The following is a 19199-nucleotide window of genomic DNA, read 5'->3' as shown; positions in this document are numbered from 1 at the left end:
AACTATCAGGAGGAGCAAATAGCCTTGCTTAAGGGCACAGAGATTTTTCACCTAGTCAGCTAGGGGATCCGAACCAGCGACCTTTCAGTTAATGGCCAAACGCTCTTAACTGCTAGGCTACCTGCCTCCCCAAATGGCACGAAGTATATGTAGCCTAAATCCAAGACCTGGGTGTTAAAACTAACTTCCTGAAGACGGATGTTGCTTCAGGCAAAATGCAAAGGTCAGGCTTCACAAGCTAAACAACTAATGACGGGCTAAACGTTCCCATTTGCATTTGATCTCTTTGAAGCAGTTAGTGGAGGCCAGGCGACTGACTGCCTTTGGAGAAGCAGGTAAGTTCCTTCTCCTCAAGCAAAGGAAGGGAGGATACACAACGGTGTTGTATACTCAACACTATCCTCTTGTGTGAAACCGTGAAAGAAAGGGTGTTTCAAGTCAACAGCCGGTCACATACAGCAACACCAAAAAAGGAGACCAAGTTCCATCTTTCCAACCTAATGTTTGTTTGTGTGTAGGTTGTGTGTATATTGGAGGGGTTGGGTATAGCAGAAGGCACATACGTCTCAAACGGATTAATAAAGTACTAGTCTTCCCTTACCTGTGATGGGTGCCTCTACCTCCAGCATGCATTTCTCCTGTCTCAGGATGTTGGCGCCGTCGTTGATGACCCGGAGGGCCACCTCTTCCTCCAGCCGGCCCTCCTTCACTAGGTGGGTGCGGAGCGTCTCTGTGTTGGGCTTGCCATCCTCAAACAGCTCCTTCATAGAGAGACGCTGCTGGGGAGGGTACGGCACGGCTTGACAGGGGAAAAGAGGGGAAACAATATTAAGGATGTGTCCCAAAAAGGCACCCTTTTCCTATTTAGTGCACTACTTTTGAGCAGGGCTTTGGTACAACCCACAGAGATTTCTCTTGCATTTAGCTTTAATACCTCCATGAGTCAGTCAGAGTGCAGTGATCTACAACGCATTATGTCTGACAGTGTTCTACAGATTGCTCATTTGTGCTGGCAAACTGCATACTATCTAAACTCAGCAAAAAAAGAAACATCCCTTCTTCAGGAATCTGTCTTTCAAAGATAATTTGTAAAAAGCCAAATAACTTCACAGCTCTTCATTGTAAAAGGGTTTAAACACTGTTGCCAATGCTTGTTCAATGAACCATAAAAAAATTAATGAACGTGCACCTGTGGAACAATCGTTAAGACACTAACAGCTTACAGACAGTACGCAATTAAGGTCACCGCTATGAAAACTAAGGACACTAAAAGAGGCCTTTCTACTGACTCTGAAAAACACCAATAGAAAAATGCCCAGGATCCCTGCTCATCTGCGTGAATGTGCCTTAGGCATGCTGCAAGGAGGCATGAGGACTGCAGATGTGGCCAGGGCAATAAATTGCAATGTCCATACTGTGAGACGCCTAAGACAGCGCTACAGAGAGACAGGACGGACAGCTGATCGTCCTCGCAGTGGCAGACCAAGTGTAACAAAACCTGCACTAGATCATCCTAACATCACACCTGCGGGACAGGTACAGGATGGCAACAACAACGGCCGAGTTACACCAGGAACGCATATTCCCTATATCAGTGCTCAGACTGTCCGCAATAGGCTGAGAGAGGCTTGACTGAGGGCTTGTAGGCCTGTTGTAAGGCAGGTCCTCACCAGACATCACCGGCAACAATGGGACTATGGGCACAAACCCACCGTCACTGGATCAGACAGGACTGGCAAAAAGTGCTCTTCACAGATGAGTCGTGGTTTTGTCTCACCAGGGGTGATGGTCGGATTCACGTTTATCGTCGAAGGAATGAGCATTACACCGAGGCCTGTACTCTGGAGCGGGATTGATTTGGAGGTGGAGGGTCCGTCATGGTCTGGGGCGGTGTGTCACAGCATCCTCGGACTGAGCTTGTTGTCACTGCAGGCCATTTCAATGCTCTGCGTTACAGTGAAGACATCCCCCTCCTCCTTTGACCCCCTTTTGTTCAGGGACACATTATTCCATTTCTGTTAGTCACATGTCTGTGGAACTTGTTCAGTTTGTGTCTCAGTTGTAGATTCTTGTTATGTTCATACAAATATTTACACATGTTAAGTTTCCTGGAAATGAACGCAGTTGACAGTATTTTTTTTGTGCCGAGTTTACATACGTTAACACAAATTCTCCTAGAGAGCCCACATCTTAGGCAAGAAAACACAACAATAACCCATCGAGTAGTAATTTAAGACAAACTGATGGAAAACCTTTCCCATCTGCATCCAGTGTCTATCCCAGCCATTAATAGATTCTATGGCAGCAGTCAGCCGTATCCCGTGGTAGGCTAGTCAGTGTCAAATTGCGCGCCTGGCCGGGTGGTAATCTGTTCCACAGTCCATCAATCCTTTGCAGAGTGCAAAAGGTTGCTATAGTGTAAAACCCTTTATTGTTTTAGATACTGGACTCTCAGCTGTCAAAACAATAAGAGAGAAATGTCCATCTTTTGTTAAAAAAAAAACGAGGATAAATTGTAGTGACGAGGGAAAAAAATATACAGTTAAATCACAATATTATTTCGGACGATAATATATATAGATACTTTGACTATCGATAGCATTAGCTAGAGCTAGTCGACTGTACCTGCGCCAATACACCGCTAGTTGTCATCCTATAGCTTTTTCTCTTTAAATAGTGAGCCAACACGTTTTCAGCACTTATTTCCATGACTGATAGAACACTCGTTTTAAATTATGGCTCTCTCGTCTCTCGGCAGCTGACGTACACAGAGTATACAAAACATTAAGGGCACCTGTTCTTTCCATGACAGAATGGCCAGGTGAAAGCTATGATCTCTTATTTATGTCACTTGTTACATCCACTTTCAAATCAGTGTCGGTTAAGGGGAGGAGACAGGTTGAAGGGATGATTTTTAAACTTCGAGACAATTGGGACATGGATTGGGTATGTGTGCAAAAGACAAAAGATTTAAGTGCCTTTGAACGGGGTATGGTAGTTGGTTTTTTCACGCTCAACAGTTTCCCATGGTCCACCACCCAAAGTACATCCATCCAACTTGACAACTGTGGGAAGCATTAGAGTCAAAATGGGCCAGCATCCCTGTGGAACGCTTTCGACATCTTGTAGAGTCCATGCCCCGACGAATTGCAATACATATTGTATTGCCACCTAAGTGTCATGATAATATCGAATTGTGAAGTCCCTGCCAATCCCCAGCCCTACTAAATTGCGTAGCAACCCCGGCAAGCAATTAGAAAAGATTATGACAATGATGCTGCTTTTAGGTGTAGACTATCCTACTACTATACGTATGGAACTTGGAGGTGGGTCGGCAGTCGGAATACAGGAAACAACCATCTCCATTCATTAAACAGAAAAGCAATGCGTTTTCATTTTAGAATTCAACAGCCAGCCACCCAGACAGACAGGGTAGTGATAAGGCATTTGCCACATATTTGTGCCCAGGCTATCATTTCCAGTGTAGCATGTACTGCAGGTAGGGCCTAACATTCCCTTCTTCCTGGTTGTTCCATTGGTAGCAGGTGAATTGACCTGGAAGCTTTCATAGAGCCACAGTCTCTTCATCTAACCCACTACTAGCTCAGGGGAGTAAAGACTAGAGACACTGGTCTTCTTCAGAAAACAATGACCAAATCAGACACAGCGAATCAATCTTAGATCTTCTGTCTCTCAACTCTAGCCTGCAGGTGAATGGAAATATTGTATTGCTATCCCTCCTAGTATGACAAAGCATGAGCATACAATGCATCAACAATGTGCTCAGGGCTCTAGACAAACTTTTTCCAACAAAGTTTTTCAGTTGATGGCACCAGCACATGATATGGTCGCACCAATTTTTCACCGCTGCAAGGTGATTAAGATAAAATGTTATTGTCACATACACATGGTTAGCAGATGTTAATGCGAGTGTAGCGAAATGCTTGTGCTTCTAGTTCTGACCATGCAGTAACATCTAACAAGTGATCTAACAATTTCACAACAACTACCTTATACACACACGTGTAAAGGAATGAATAAGAATATGTACATATAAATGTATGGATGAGCGATGGCCTAACAGCATAGGCAAGATGCAGCAGATGGTATAGAGTACAGTATATACATATGAGATGAGTAATGTAGGGTATGTAGACATTATATAAAGTGGCATTGTTTAAAGTGACTAGTGATACATTTATTACATCCAATTTTTAACTATTAAAGTGGCTAGAGATTTGAGTCAGTATGTTGGCAACGGCCACTAAATGTTAGTGATGGCTGTTTAACAGTCTGATGGCCTTGAGATAGAAGCTGTTTTTCAGTCTCTCGGTCCCAGCTTTGATGCACCTGTACTGACCTCGCCTTCTGGACGATAGCGGGGTGAACAGGCAGTGGCTCGGGTGGTTGTTGTCCTTGATGATCTTTTTGGCCTTCCTGTGACATCGGGTGGTGTAGGTGTCCTGGGGGCAGGTAGTTTGCCCCCGGTGATGCGTTGTGCAGATCTCACTACCCTCTGGAGAGCCTTACAGTTGTGGGCGGAGCAGTTGCCATACCAGGCGGTGATACAGCCTGACAGGATTCTCTCGATTGTGCATCTGTAAAAGTTTGTGAGCATTTTTGGTGACAAGCCAAATTTCTTCAGCCTCCTGAGGTTGAAGAGGCGCTGTTGCACCTTCTTCACCACGCTGTCTGTGTGGGTGGATGCCGAGGAACCTAAAACGTTCCACCTTCTCCACTACTGTCCCGTTGATGTGGATAGGGGGGTGCTCCCTCTGCTGTTTCCTGAAGTCCACGATCATCTCCTTTGTTTTGTTGACGTTGAGTGTGAGGTTATTTTCCTGACACCACACTCCGAGGCCCCTCACCTCCTCCCTGTAGGCAGTCTCGTCGTTGTTGGTAATCAAGCCTACCACTGTAGTGTCATCTGCAAACTTGATGATTGAGTTGGAGGCGTGCATGGCCACGCAGTCGTGGGTGAACAGGGAGTACAGGAGAGGGCTGAGAACGCACCCTTGTGGGGCCCCAGTGTTGAGGATCAGCGGGGTGGAGACCAGACACCTGTGTCCCATGATGTGCCTGCATTCCATACAGAACCAGGCTAATAACGACAAGCCATATTTTAAATTAGCATGCCCTTGAAGGGCTTGACATTCAGGTAAATTTGCCAGTGGCAACCCAGGCCAGTGCCAACTGAAAGCTATTTCCCTGTATGAAAAAAATACTGCCCTGTTTGGCTAGCAGTGTTCTTGTACTGCACAATGTACAGTGTAGACTAGAGGTCGACCGATTAATAAGAATGGCCAATTGATTAGGGCCGATTTCAAGTTTTCATAACAATCTGTAATCTGCATTTTTGGACACCGCGAGGAAACTGCGTGGCAGGCTGACTACCTGTTGCGCGAGCGCAGCAAGAAGCCAAGGTAAATTGCTAGCTAGCATTAAACTTATTAAAAAAAGTCCATCTTAACATAAACACTAGTTAAACTAGTAATATCATCAACCATATTTAGTTATCTAGCTTGTCCTGCGTTGCATTTAATCGATGCGGTGCCTGTCAATTTCTCATTGAATCACAGCCTACTTCGCCAAACGGGTGATGATTTAACAAGCGTATTCGTGAAAAAAGCACTTTCGTTGCACCAATGCGTACCTAACCATAAACATCAATGCCTTTCTTTAAAATCAATACACATGTATATATTTATAAACCTGCATATTTAGTTAATATTGCCTGCTAACATGAATTTCTTTTAACCTGTTTGGGCTGCAGGGGCAGTATTGAGTAGCCAGATAAAAGGTGCCCATTTCAAACGGCCTCGTACTCAATTCTTGCTCGTACAATATGCATATTATTATTACTATTGGATAGAAAACACTCTAGTTTCTAAAACCGTTTGAATTATATCTGTGAGTCAAACAGAACTCATTTGGCACAAACTTCCTGACAAGGAAGTGGAAAGTCTGAAATCGAGGCTCTGTTCTACTTCCTGCCTATAAATGGGCATGATACGTATTAGTATACATGCACTTCATAGACCTTCCCCTGGATGTCAAGAGGCGGAGAGAGAAGAAATTTAGTGTTTATCTTGGTCTGAAGTGGAATACAAGCTCTTTGTATGACGTGTCCCCCATTTCCTGCTTTCTGGAGAGCGCGAGGAGGTACCTGGATTTGCCTTCTGTTTAGCTGCCGTTATAGGCGACTACTATCTCCGGCTTTGATTTTATTTGATACATGTGACCATATCATCGTAAAGTATGTTTTTTTCAATATAGTTTAATCAGATTGACATTTTTTCGGGGGTTTTGCCGTGTTCCGTTCTCTGACTTTGTTGACGATGGAGAGATTCGCGCCACTTGGCTAGTGTGCTTGCTAATTCAAGAGGGAAAGTGGCTGTTCTAAATCCAAACAACGATTGTTCCAGACAAAGGACCCCTTGTCCAACATTCTGATGAAAGATCAGCAAAAGTAAAACATTTTATGATGCTATTTCATATATCTGTCGTACATGTGAACTAGTCGTCGGCGCCCAACTTTTGGGTACTCTAGCTATACCGAAGCTGGATGTCGTAATGAAGTTATTTTTTAGAATTCTAACACGGCGATTTCATTAAGAACTAATGGATCTATCATTTCCTATACAACCGGTATTTTTTTGTTATGTTTATGAATAGCTATTTGGTCAGAATACGTGTGTCACTAAAAGTGTCAGAAAAATATCCAGACGTTGTGGGAAATAGTAGCTACGTTAGCACAATGTGTAACCACTGATTTCAGCTCTAAATTTGCACATTTTCGAACAAAACATAAGTGTATGTATAACCTGATGTTATAGGACTGTCATCTGATGAAGAATATCAAGGTTGGTCAAAAATTATATATCTTTTACTGGTTTGTCACGATCGCTAACTTTTACTGCTGGGGAAGGGCTTGTGTTTCTGGCTATTGTGGTAAGCTAATATAACGCTATATTGTGTTTTCGCTGTAAAACACTTAATAAATCGGAAATATTGGCTGGAATCACAAGATGCCTGTCTTTCATTTGCTGTACACTATGTAATTTTCAGAAATGTTTTATGATGAGTAATTAGGTATTTGACGTTGGTGTCTAATTATTCTGGCTGCTTTCGGTGCAATTTCTGATTGTAGCTGCAATGTAAACTATGATTTATACCTGAAATATGCAAATTTTTCAATAAAAACAGATTTATTGAATAACATGTTATAAGACTGTCATCTGATGAAGTTGTTTGTTGGTTAGTTTGGTTGGTTCTTGGTTAGTTAGGTTGGCTTTGTGCATGCTACCTGTGCTGTGAAAAATGTCTGTCCTTTTTTGTATTTGGTGGTGAGCTAACATAAATATACGTGCTGTTTTCGCTGTAAAACATTTTAAAAATCGGACATGTTGGCTGAATTCACAAGATGTGTACCTTTCATTTGCTGTATTGGACTTGTTAATGTGTGAAAGTTAAATATTTAAAAAATATATATTTTGAATTTCGCGCCCTGCACTTGAGCTGGCTGTTGTCATATTGTGGGCGGCCTCGGGCTTGCAGCCAGAAGAAGTTAACTAGGGAAATTGTGTCACTTCTCTTGCGTTCCGTGCAAGCAGTCAGGGAATATGCAGCCGTTTGGGCCGCCTGGCTCGTTGCGAACTGTGTGAAGACCATTTATTCCTAACAAAGACCGTAATTAATTTGCCAGAAATGTACATAATTATGACATAACATTGAAGGTTGTGCAATGTAACAGCAATAGTTAGACTTAGGGATGCCACCCGTTAGATAAAATACGGAACGGTTCAGTATTTCACTGAAAGAATAAACGTTTTGTTTTTGAAATGATACTTTCCAGGATTTGATCATATTAATGACCTATGGCTCGTATTTCTGTGTGGTATTATGTTATAATTAAGTTGATGATTTGATAGAGCAGTGTGACTGAACGGTGGTAAGCAGTAGGCTCGTAAGCATTCATTCAAACAGCACTTTCCTGCGTTTGCGAACAGCTCTTCGCTGTGCTTCAAGCATTGAGCTGTTTATGACTTCAAGCCTATCAACTACCGAGATTAGGCTGGTGTAACCGATGTGAAATGGCTAGCTAGTTAGCGGGGTGCGCGCTAATAGCGTTTCAATCGGTGGCGTCACTCGCTCAGAGCTTGAAGTAGTTGTTCCGCTTGTTCTGCAAGGGCCGCGGCTTTTGTGGAGCGATGGGTAACGATGCTTCGAGGGTGGCTGTTGTTGATGTGTTCCTGGTTCGAGCCCAGGTAGGGGCGAGGAGAGGGACGGAAGCTATACTGTTACACTGGCAATACTATAGTGCCTATAAGAACATCCAACAGTCAAAACGTATATGAAATACAAACGGTAGAGAGAGAAATAGTCCTATAATTCCTATAATAACTACAACCTAAAACTTCTTACCTGGGAATATTGAAGACTCATGTTAAAAGGAACCACCAGCTTTCATATGTTCTCATGTTCTGAACAAGGAACTTTAGCTTTTTTACATGGCACATATTGCACTTTTACTTTCTTCTCCAACACTTTGTTTTTGCATTATTTAAAACAAATTGAAAATGTTTCATTATTTATTTGAGACTAAATTGATTTTATTGATGTATTATATTAAGTTAAAATAAGTGTTCATTCAGTATTCTTGTAATTATCATTATAAATAAATACAAATCTTTTATTGGTCCTCCAATAAATCGGTATCGGCGTTGAAAAATCATAAATCGGTCGACCTCTAGTGTAGACTACATGCGATGGCAGAGTTTGATAAACAAATGCCCCGCGATTGATACAAATCATCATGATATCATTCTGCCAGGTACCCCTACTTTTTAGAAAACATTTAAATTGGGAAGGTTTTTTGGGAAAGCCTTTAGAAATGTTCATTCAAACAGCACATGATGACAATCGCACATCGCAAAGATTCAACCAAGACTTCGGACCAAACTTCTTTAATAAGCTACCTGGTCTGCATACAAATTGTGGCATACACATTACAGCTTCAATAAATCTTGATAATAAAATAAAGCTAATTGTGAATCAAAAACTAACGTGACCTGCAAAAAAAAAATTGTAAATCACTGGCGACCAATAAAAAATAATTGGTGTTGCACTGCCAAGTCAAAGGGACGCTAATGTGTTTTGTTCGCAGTTTTGAACCCTGCTTAACACACTTACTAGAAACTGGAACCAGCCACGCTGGGTGCGTGAGCATTGCAAAATAAATGTACACATGGGCATTTCCGTCAAAGGACCCATGAGCATAAATATGTGAAGTTCATAGGAGCATATACGAATTGGGTGTCAAGCTAAAGCAAAGAGTCTATATTTTGGGAGAATGAAGGCATGGATACATTTTTCAACCATTTTCCATCTTAAAAATGAGGCATAAGTAAAGGTTTGGTTCTGGATAAACAGATGGAAAAGGGATCTTTGAAAACATTTACCAGAAAATGTCTCTTAAACCTAAACACAATGTTGACAGAAGGAACCCTGCCAGCTAATAACACTTATATTTCGTTTTGGATACATTGTTTACCTTCAGTAAATTTAATAAATATTTCATTGTAATTCAATTACCAAAAACCCACAAGATATTTTCTAATTTATCTCCCTCATGAGGGAGAATAATGAAAGTTCCCAGACGTAACAAGTAACGGTAGAGCTACCAAATAGTGATTTTACTGATAATAATTCATAAACAAGTGATAAAAATGTGCAATTCCATTACCAATTACCAAACAAATCAGTAATTGAATTAATGCAACAATTGGCTACAATGGGAAATAAGTCACAAACCACAGTTTGGTCACCTACTACTGGCCTCCCTTCCAGTGGCATACTGTTACAGTGCAGTCAGAAAGTATTCAGACCCATTGACTTTTTACACATTATTTTAAAATGGATTAAATTGTTTTCCACACAGCATGCTGTTGCCACTACTGTGCTTCACTGTAGGGATGGTGCCAGGTTTCCTCCAGACGTGACGCTTGGCATTCAGGCCAAAGAGTTCAATCTTGGTTTCATCAGAGCAGAGAATCTGGTTTCTCATGGTCTGAGAGTCCTTTAAGTGCCTTTTAGCAAACTCCAAGCGGGCTCTCATGTGCCTTTTACTGAGGAGTTGCTTCCGTCTGGCCACTCTACCATAAAGGACTGATTGGTGGAGTGCTGCAGAGATGGCTGTCGTTCTGGAAGGTTCTCCCACCTCCACAGAGAAACTCTGGAGCTCTGTCAGAGTGACCATCGGGTTCTTGGTCACCTCCCTGACCAAGACCCTTCTCCCCCAATTCCTCAGTTTGGCCAGGCGGACAGCTCTGGAAAGATTCTTGGTGTTTCTGAACCTCTTCCATTTAAGAATGATGGAGGCCACTGTGTTCTTGGGGACCTTCAATGCTGCAGACATTTTTTGGCACCCTTCTCCAGATCTGTGCCTGTACACAATCCTGTCTCGGAAATATACGAACAATTCCTTCGACCTCATGGCTTCGTTTTTGCTCTGACATGGACTGTCAACTGTGGAATCTTATATAGACAAGTGTGTGCCTTTCCAAATCATGTCCAATCAATTGAGTTTACCACAGGTGGACTCCAATCAAGTTGTAGAAACATCAAGGATTTTCAATGGAAACAGGATGCACCTGAACTCAATTTCAAGTCTCATAGCAAAGGGTCTGAATAATTATGTAAATAAAGTATCTATTTTTTTTTAAACACATTTGCAAAAAATACAAATAAAAACTTTTTGCTTTGTTATTATGGGGTATTGTCTGTAGATTGTGGAAACATTTTTATTTAAACCATTTTAGAATAAGGCTGTAATGTAACAATGTGGAAAAAGTCAAGGGGTCTGAATACTTTCCAAATGCACTATATTTTCAACTCATAGCTGTTTTCTTTGTCTTTCTGTTGTCTGGTGGACAAACCAAGAGTGTTAAAACAGTCTTGAGTATGGACAACCACCCCCCCCCCCACCTACCCATGAGTCCCCTCGCTTTCCATGTACTGTTACCAGCATCCTCACCCACTAAGCACTGACCGACACCGTATGTCCATGGACGTTGAAATCTGGTCAGTCCACCCTGTCCTGGATAATGTCCACAGACGGACCGGACCAAATCTGAACCTATCATAGTTGTATGTTTGGATAATACAGTACTCTACAGTGACTAGAGAACAGTAGACACCAGTGCAGCACTGTACAGTGAGTAGAACACAGTAGAGTACATTCTAATACAATAACACAGTACAATACAGTACAGAAAAGTAAGGTATATTGTACTGTACTCAACTACACTAAACTCTACCATACTCTGCTCTGCTGTATTGCACTGCACTTTTCTCTACTGTGCTGTCCAAACTTGTGAAACATGAGGAGATATGCATTTGCATTTCTGTGTAGTACAGATCAGGGACCCATAATGTAATTCCTTTATCATAATTCCGTTTCCGGGTGTAAATCCACTTCCCTTCAATAACCAAAAGAGATTTTTTCAAACTCAAGGTGCCATGTCATTGTTGACACATTCTTTCTGCAGACAAAAAAATATATTTTTTATTATTAACCATAATTCTGTTACCAAAGTTGGTATCTGCACAGTTCTTGCACTAAATACATTTTAGACTTTTTTTCTGTGGAAATTGTTAAAAGTAGTCCTTGTGCATAGTTAAACTTGAAATCAATGATTTTTGTTTGGCATATATTTTAAAGTGAAAAAAAATGAGTCAAAGCTCCCGAGTGGCGCGTCACTGCAGTACCTGGTTCGAATCCAGGCTGCATCACATCCGGCCGTGATTGAGAGTCCCATTGAGCAGCGCACAATTGGCCCTGCGTCGTATGGGTTTGGCCGGTGTAGGCCGACATTGTAACAAAAAGCCACGCCTCTTTACTCCACTGGCATCTTTGACAGGTTTTGGAGCAACAAATCAGTCAAATGCAAGTCCATCCTATTCCCTACATAGTGCACTACCTTTGACCAGAGCCTTATGGATAGCCTACTAGGAGTCCAGCAGCCTTGTTTTGGTGTGCAGCACAGGACAGGTAAGGTGCAGGCTGGCTGTGTGATGAGCTGGATGGGGAATGGGGGAGGGGGATTACTGGCACGGACCTGGCTGGCCTGCAGTGGGATTGCACCAGCAGAACAAACAGTGAGCTACAACTTGGTCAGCCTATGATCAATACAAGCTGTCATGCTCTGACAAGTGTGGTATAAATAAACAGTAAGCGTTCCTGGACCTACAAGGCAGGCAACGAAAGGAACTGTAAGCTGGGTACAAGCGTTAAGAGATTAGGCAAAGCCTCTATTAGCAGGGGATTCGAAGTTCAGAGTCTGTTTATTTAGAAGCCTAGATAGCTAGCCCCACTGATGGCAAGATCCTGGCCGCAAGGATCCAAGGAAATATGGATGGATGGCAACTCAGTGACGGGCGAAGGCAAGGCAGGCAGTAGCTAGCATGTGTCAAGGGCTAGGCCTATTGGCCAGTTATTGGGATCAAAAACACCATCTCAGTGAAACTGACTGGAGCAAGAGGGCTGGATCACACGTCGCACAGATCAGCCATAGTATTCTAGGGTCACCTGCACATGATCCCAGTCTACAGTGGTGGTGACTAAATCCACTGCAAAATGAGTGTTGGAGACAAGATTCAAACTGCTATTGGTCAGGAGGACCAAGAGTTTGGAAACAAAATCATAGGTTAGGATAGGCCTACACTGTTTATATACACTACATGACCAAAGGTATGTGGACACCTGCTTGTTGAACATCTCATTCCAAAATGGACATTAACATGGACTTGGTCCCCCCTTTGCTGCTATAACAGCCTCCACTCTTCTGGGAAGGCTTTCCACTAGATGCTGGAACATTGGTGCGGGAACTTGCTTCCATTCAGCCACATGAACATTAATGAGGTCAGGCACTGATGTTGGGCGATTAGGCCTGGCTCGCAGTCGGCGTTCCAATTCATCCCAGAGATGTTCGACAGGGTTGAGGCAGGGCTCTGTGCTGGCCAGTCAAATTCTTCCACACCGATCTCAACAAACCATTTCTGTATGGACCTTGTTTTGTGCATTGGGGCATTGTCATTCTGAAACAGGAAATGCCCTTCCCCAACTGTTGCCACAAAGTTGGAAGCACAGAATTGTCTACAATGTCATTGTATGCTGTAGCGTTAAGAATTCCCTTCACTGGAAATAAGAGGCCTAGCCTGTAACATGAAAAACAGCCTCAGACCATTATTTCTCCTCCACCAAACTTTACAGTTGGCACTATGCAGTCGGGCAGGTAGCGTTCTCCTGGCATCCACCAAACCCAGATTAGTCCATTGGACTGCCAGATGGTGAAGTGTGATTTCATCACTCCAGAGAACGTGTTTGTTTGCACTGCTCCAGAGTCCAATGTCGGTGAGCTTTACAACACTCCAGCCGACGCTTGGCATTTTGCATGGTGATCTTAGGCTTGTGTGCAGCTGCTCGGCCATGGAAACCCATTTCATTAAGCTCCCGACGAACAGTTCTTGTGCTGACGTTGCTTGCAGTTTGGAACTTGGTAGTGAGTGTTGCAACCGAGGACTGACGATTTTTACACACTCTGCAGTCCCTTTCTGTGGGCTTGTGTGGCCTACCACTTCGCGGCTGAGACATTATTGCTCCTAGACATTTAAACTTCACAATAACAGCACTTACAGTTGACCGGGGCAGCTCTAGCAGGGCAGAAATTTGACTAACTGATTTATTGGAAAGGTGGCATCCTATGACAGCGGCACATTGAAAGTCATTGAGCTCTTCAGTGAGGCCATTCTACTGTCGATGCTTGCCTATGAAGATTACATGGCTGTGTGCACGATTTTATACACCAGTCAGCAACGGGTGTTACTGAAATAGCCGATTCTCCTAATTTGAAGGGGTGTCCACATACACTATGTATATAAAAGTATGTCCTTAAGATTAGTTGACTAATTAGCATGGACGTTCAATGGCCTCTTCATGACAAACGAGACAGACGACTTAATGACAAATAAGACCTACATCTCACCCAAATTGGCATGACAACAAACAGGACAAAGGGACAATATTTATTCAATCTTTGTTTCAGATTTGGATCCTGCTGGTATAGAAATAGTCCTTCTATTATTGTATCATCAAACACTCACAAAAGGGGACAATGGCACACTGAATGATTAGGCTACAGAATCAGGATGCCAGCAGCATTCCACTCTGCATCCCACTGCTGGCTTGCTTCTGAAGCTAAGCGGGGTTGGTCCTGGTCAGTCCCTTGATGGGAGACGGGAGGGCCAGTAGGAGGCACTATTTCCTCTGGTCAAAAAAAAATAAAGAAGATATTCCACCCTGTGTAGGTGGATGTTAAAAGGGTGTCCTGACTCTCTGAGGTCATTAAAGATCCCATGGCACTTATCTTAAGAGTAGGGGTGTTATCCCTGGTGTCCTGCTAAATTCCCAAGCTGTCCCTCATACGGTCACCTAATCACCCCCAACTTACAATTGGCTCATTCATCCCCATCCTCTCCCCTGTAACTATTCCCCAGGTCGTTGCTGTAAATGAAAACGTGTTCTCAGTCAACTTACCTGGTTAAAAATATGGCTCAGGTAGCTGTGGGGGGAGTTGGATATTATGTTGTCCTCCCATCCAAATTGCCCTGAACACATTACTCAGCCAAATTAGATAATTACAGTGTAGATATGGACAAAAATCCATATTACTATAAATTGCCAGAATTGATGAGTTAATGGCTTTTATAGGGCCCTAAAATATCCTTTAAAATTACTACTACTAGTTTGATGGTTGTAGACATTGATTGTCCCACTAACAATAACCCATATTAGCATACTTATTTCATTTTGAACTTCACATCTCTCTAGTATAGCCTCCATATAGTAATAAATTATATGAGCAAAATGCCTGCGATAAGTGATCAGTGTCCATCATTTTTGGCTTATCGTCCCAGCTCTAACACAGAGCGGTGGTCCTCTCTGCCACTGAGTCAGTGACATCACATGCTCTGTACACGGCACAGGACCCAGCTGGGCCTCTCCCTTTCAGGCAGGCAGACATGGTTAGCATACACTCTGGTTCAGTCTGGTTCAATTACCAAATGACAGATTTTTGAGGCTACCTCTAAACCACATAAATGAAGTGAAGCGCAAAATATCAACTCACCAATAAAGAAAAAAATATGCATATCTGTCATTTTCCATCTGGACTACAGCTGTGGTGCAAGTAGAGCACTTGTACAACACATCCCATCCAATCCACCTCTAATATTGTAGGCTATCCACAAAGGAGAGGATTTCATATTGAAAACAGAAAGTGTCAGTTTTAGTGTGAGACAAAAAAAAGGTGGATAGTACCACTATCAGAAGATTAGCAGCATCATTCTACTCATCAAGCCTCTCCTTGGCCTTGGTACAGATAAAACTGCCATGCCGGGACCCCACTGGTCCTGACTGGATGTACAAACAAATCTCTTTCTCCCACTCTTCCTCCCTACTTTGCACTTTCTCCCACAATCCCACACCCTGTGGCTAGACCATGTCAGGCACGTTACTGGGGAGATTATTACTGGGGAGATTACTGGGGAGATTCAAATAACTCACCCTCTCCCTACTGGCATACATATACATTTTGATCCCCTGCCAGGGCATTCTCTTGCTCCTGGCCCTCTCACCCTGAATTGGTGGGTAGCGCTGGGCAGCGCTGGGCTGGCCGAGGGGGAGAACTGGCTTGTGCTCAGATGAACAGACCCTTCAGCCCTTGCAGTGCTAACAAGGTCCACAACAGCTGAGTTAAGAAATCCACCTTGCCAGCCTAATCACAGCAATAGCAAACCTCTCACGGCCCGCTCTCCCTCAGTGGCCCTTGTGTTGCACACTGCACACAGTCACTACATTTCTCATGATGAGATATCATTGGCCTATCTAGACCACCCCACTGAAACCTGCCTAATGATACCAAGTACCTTACATCACTTTCCATGACCTTAGACTAAGTAGACCTCCTGGAAGAACGTGTCAGACCGCAACCACAAAGCTATGCCCTGGTGATTTAGAGCCAGGGGTCACAGGTGCCTCTTGATTCACCTCTGGTCACAGTAAAGCTTCATGGCAGGCCTGCTATAACCATGTCTTGAAAATATACTGGCCACTATCAATCCTTTCTCAAACCATTCTGTGTATATCATCGTGCCTGTTGACTTCTACATGTGGGGAGTGAGTTATACTAAATATATATTAGCAAGTTAACTTGTGTCCTACTGTTACTTAGCGAAATTGAACATTGTGACAGAACTAAGTTAAACTAAGCTAGTTACTGCAGCCAAGTAGATACAGTTCTGGTTCTTTCAATATAACTATTTACTTACTGTACCATGTTCTTACAGCTTCGTTTGGTGTAACTACAGTAACGTTACCTAACTTGTTAGCTAGCTAACTGGCTAAAATTTGGAATGTTAAAACAGAACGCTAGGTAATTTAACGTTACATAGCTAGCTAACGGTACAGTAGTTAGCTACGTTTGCAAAATCGACTCACCTTTTACGAGCCGCTCAGTTGTAGATTGTTTTTCTCCGGCGTTCTCCTTGTCTTTGTCTTTTCCAGACATGTTAGTTCCGTCTGGCCTCCACTCAGGACCAAGTTTGATGAGCTAGATTTACTAGCTTGTTTGTAGCGCCAGCTGGTTACTCCGTCTTGAAGTTATGAGAATGAATAGAGATTTGTTTTCTTCCCGAGAGGTTTGATTTGATTAGGTTCGATTGCTAACACTAACAGCGTTAATCCGTGTCAAAATGTCACAAATTGATATGGACCATAGAAAACGGAGAAGTGGTGATTGTCCCGTGTAGCAAAAATCTTGACTATTTACTTAGTGGATAAAGTTAATGCGACTTTAAGAGTTAGCTAGCAAAGTAGTTGGGTATCAGATTGACAAATCACTTGCAATCCATTTGAATGCTAATGTTAACGTTAGTCAGTAACCTCATTATCAAATTGCTTGGATTACTTAAATGATTCATCCATAAAACCTGTCGCTTTCAAACCAGCGTTTCCTCGCGGTTATCGAGCCCTGTTCCAGGTGTAACTAGCTATTGTTCCCGTTCTGACCGTAACCCCACGGATTAAACTCTAATCTGACAGCGCACACAGACCGTCGTCACTATTTACCACAACCACAAGTAATAAACCCCTCCTATTTCTAAAAATGTATATTCTTAAAATCGGATTTTAATCCTAACCATAACCCAATGCTAACTTTATGCCTAAACTTAAATTAAGACAAAAAAGCAACACAATAATAATAATACATTTTTACGATTATAGGAAATGTTGCCTTTGTGGCTGTGGTAACTAGTGGCAACCCATAGACGGATTTCCTACAATATGGCGGAGGCGGAATTGACTCCCTAACGAAATGACGTAGCTATGGTAACGTAATGCGTACACATCAAATCCAATTGTATTTGTCACATGCGCCGAAAACAGCAGGTTTGGACCTTACCGTGAAATGCTTACTTACAAGCCCTTAACCAACAATGCAGTTTTAAGAAAAATAAGAGTTTAGAAAATATTTACTGAATTAACTAAAGTTAAAAAAACAAAAGAGCAACAATAAAATAACAATAACGAGGCTATATACAGGCCGTACCGAGTCAATGTGCGGGGTACAGGTTAGTCAATGTAATTGAGGTAATATGTACAGTACCAGTCAAAAGTTTGGACACACCTACTCATTGAAGGGTTTTTCCTTATTTTTTTACTATTTTCTACATTGTAGAATAATAGTGAAGACATCAAAACTATGAAATAACACACATGGAGTCATGTAGTAACCCCAAAAAATGTTAAACAAATCAAAATATATTTTAGATTCTTCAAAGTAGCAAACCTTTGCCTTAATGACAGCTTTGCACATTCTTGGCATTATCTCAACCAGCTTCACCTGGAATGCTTTTCCAGCAGTCTTGAAGGAGTTCCCTCTGAGCACTTGTTGCTGAGCACTTGTTGGCTGATTTTCCTTCACTCTGCGGTCCAACTCATCCCAAACCATCTCAATTGGGTTGAGGTCGGGTGATTGTGGAGGCCAGGTCATCTGATGCAGCACTCCATCACTCTCCTTGGTTAAATAACCCTTACACAGCCTGGAGGTGTGTTTTGGGTCATTGTCCTGTTGAAAAACAAATGATAGTCCCACTAAGCGCAAACCAGATGGGATGGCATATCGCTGCAGAATGCTGTGGTAGCCATGCTAGTGAAGTGTGCCTTAAATTCTAAATGAATCACTGACAGTGTCACCAGCAAAGCACCCCTACACGATCACACCTCCTCCATGTTTCACGGTGGGAACCACACATGCGGAGATCATCCGCTCACCTACTCTGCATCTCACAAAGACATGACGGTTGGAACCAAACACCTAAAATTTGGACTCTTCAAGGACTGATTTCCACTGGTCTAATGTCCATTGCTCGTGTTTCTTGGCCCAAGCAAGTCTCTTCTTCTTATTGGTGTCCTTTAGTAGTGGTTTCTTTGCAGCAATTTGACCATGAAGGCCTGATTCACACAGTCTCCTCTGAACAGCTGATGTTGAGATGTGTCTGTTACTTGAACTCTGTGAAGCATTTATTTGGGCTGCAATCTGAGGTGCAGTTATTCAAATGACCTTATCCTCTGCAGCAGAGGTAACTCTGGGTCTTCCTTTCTTGTGGCGGTCCTCATGAGAGTCAGTTTCATCATAGCGCTTGATGGTTTTTGCGACTGCACTTCAAGAAACTTTCAAAGTTCTTGAAATTTTCCGCATTGACTGACCTTCATGTCTTAAAGTAATGATGGACTGTCGTTTCTCTTTGCTTATTTGAGCTGTTCTTGCCATAATATGGACCTGGTCTTTAACCAAATAGTGCTATCTTCTGTATACCAACCCTACCTTGTCACAACTCAACTGATTGGCTCGAATGCATTAAGAAGGAAAGAAATTCCACAAATGACCTTTAACAAGGCACCCCTGTTAATTGAAATGCATTCCAGGTGACTACCTCATGAAGCTGGTTGAGAGAATTCCAGGAGTGTGCAAAGCATCAAGGCAAAGGGTGGCTACTGTGAAGAATCTCAAATATAAAATACATTTTGATTTGTTTATAACTTTTTGGATTACTACATGATTCCACATTCTACATGT

The 19199-nt window shown here is 42.5% G+C and overlaps 1 protein-coding gene across 5 annotated transcripts in view; it reads right to left on the bottom strand.

The window, feature by feature from the left end:
* Window positions 1-17369, bottom strand: part of LOC129853759 (serine/threonine-protein phosphatase 2B catalytic subunit gamma isoform-like) — a 68442-nt gene extending 51073 nt beyond the window's left edge. For 2 of the 5 annotated variants that reach the window (XM_055920127.1, XM_055920129.1), the window contains exons 1-2: window positions 16559-17368; window positions 602-799 (exon numbers count right to left, since the gene is read on the bottom strand). In XM_055920127.1, the coding sequence (XP_055776102.1) occupies window positions 602-799; window positions 16559-16628 (268 nt within the window). In that variant the 5' untranslated portion in view covers window positions 16629-17368. Of the gene's footprint in view, window positions 1-601; window positions 800-16558 lie in introns of all 5 variants that reach the window. The other 3 variants (XM_055920125.1, XM_055920128.1, XM_055920126.1) reach the window with 2 other exon arrangements.
* Between the last annotated feature and the right edge of the window lie 1830 nt (window positions 17370-19199).

The sequence above is a fragment of the Salvelinus fontinalis genome, chromosome 4, assembly GCF_029448725.1.
Source record: "Salvelinus fontinalis isolate EN_2023a chromosome 4, ASM2944872v1, whole genome shotgun sequence".
Taxonomy (NCBI): domain Eukaryota; kingdom Metazoa; phylum Chordata; class Actinopteri; order Salmoniformes; family Salmonidae; genus Salvelinus; species Salvelinus fontinalis.
The sequence above is the reverse complement of the archived record's forward strand: the minus strand, read 5'-3'. Positions and strand labels throughout refer to the sequence as shown.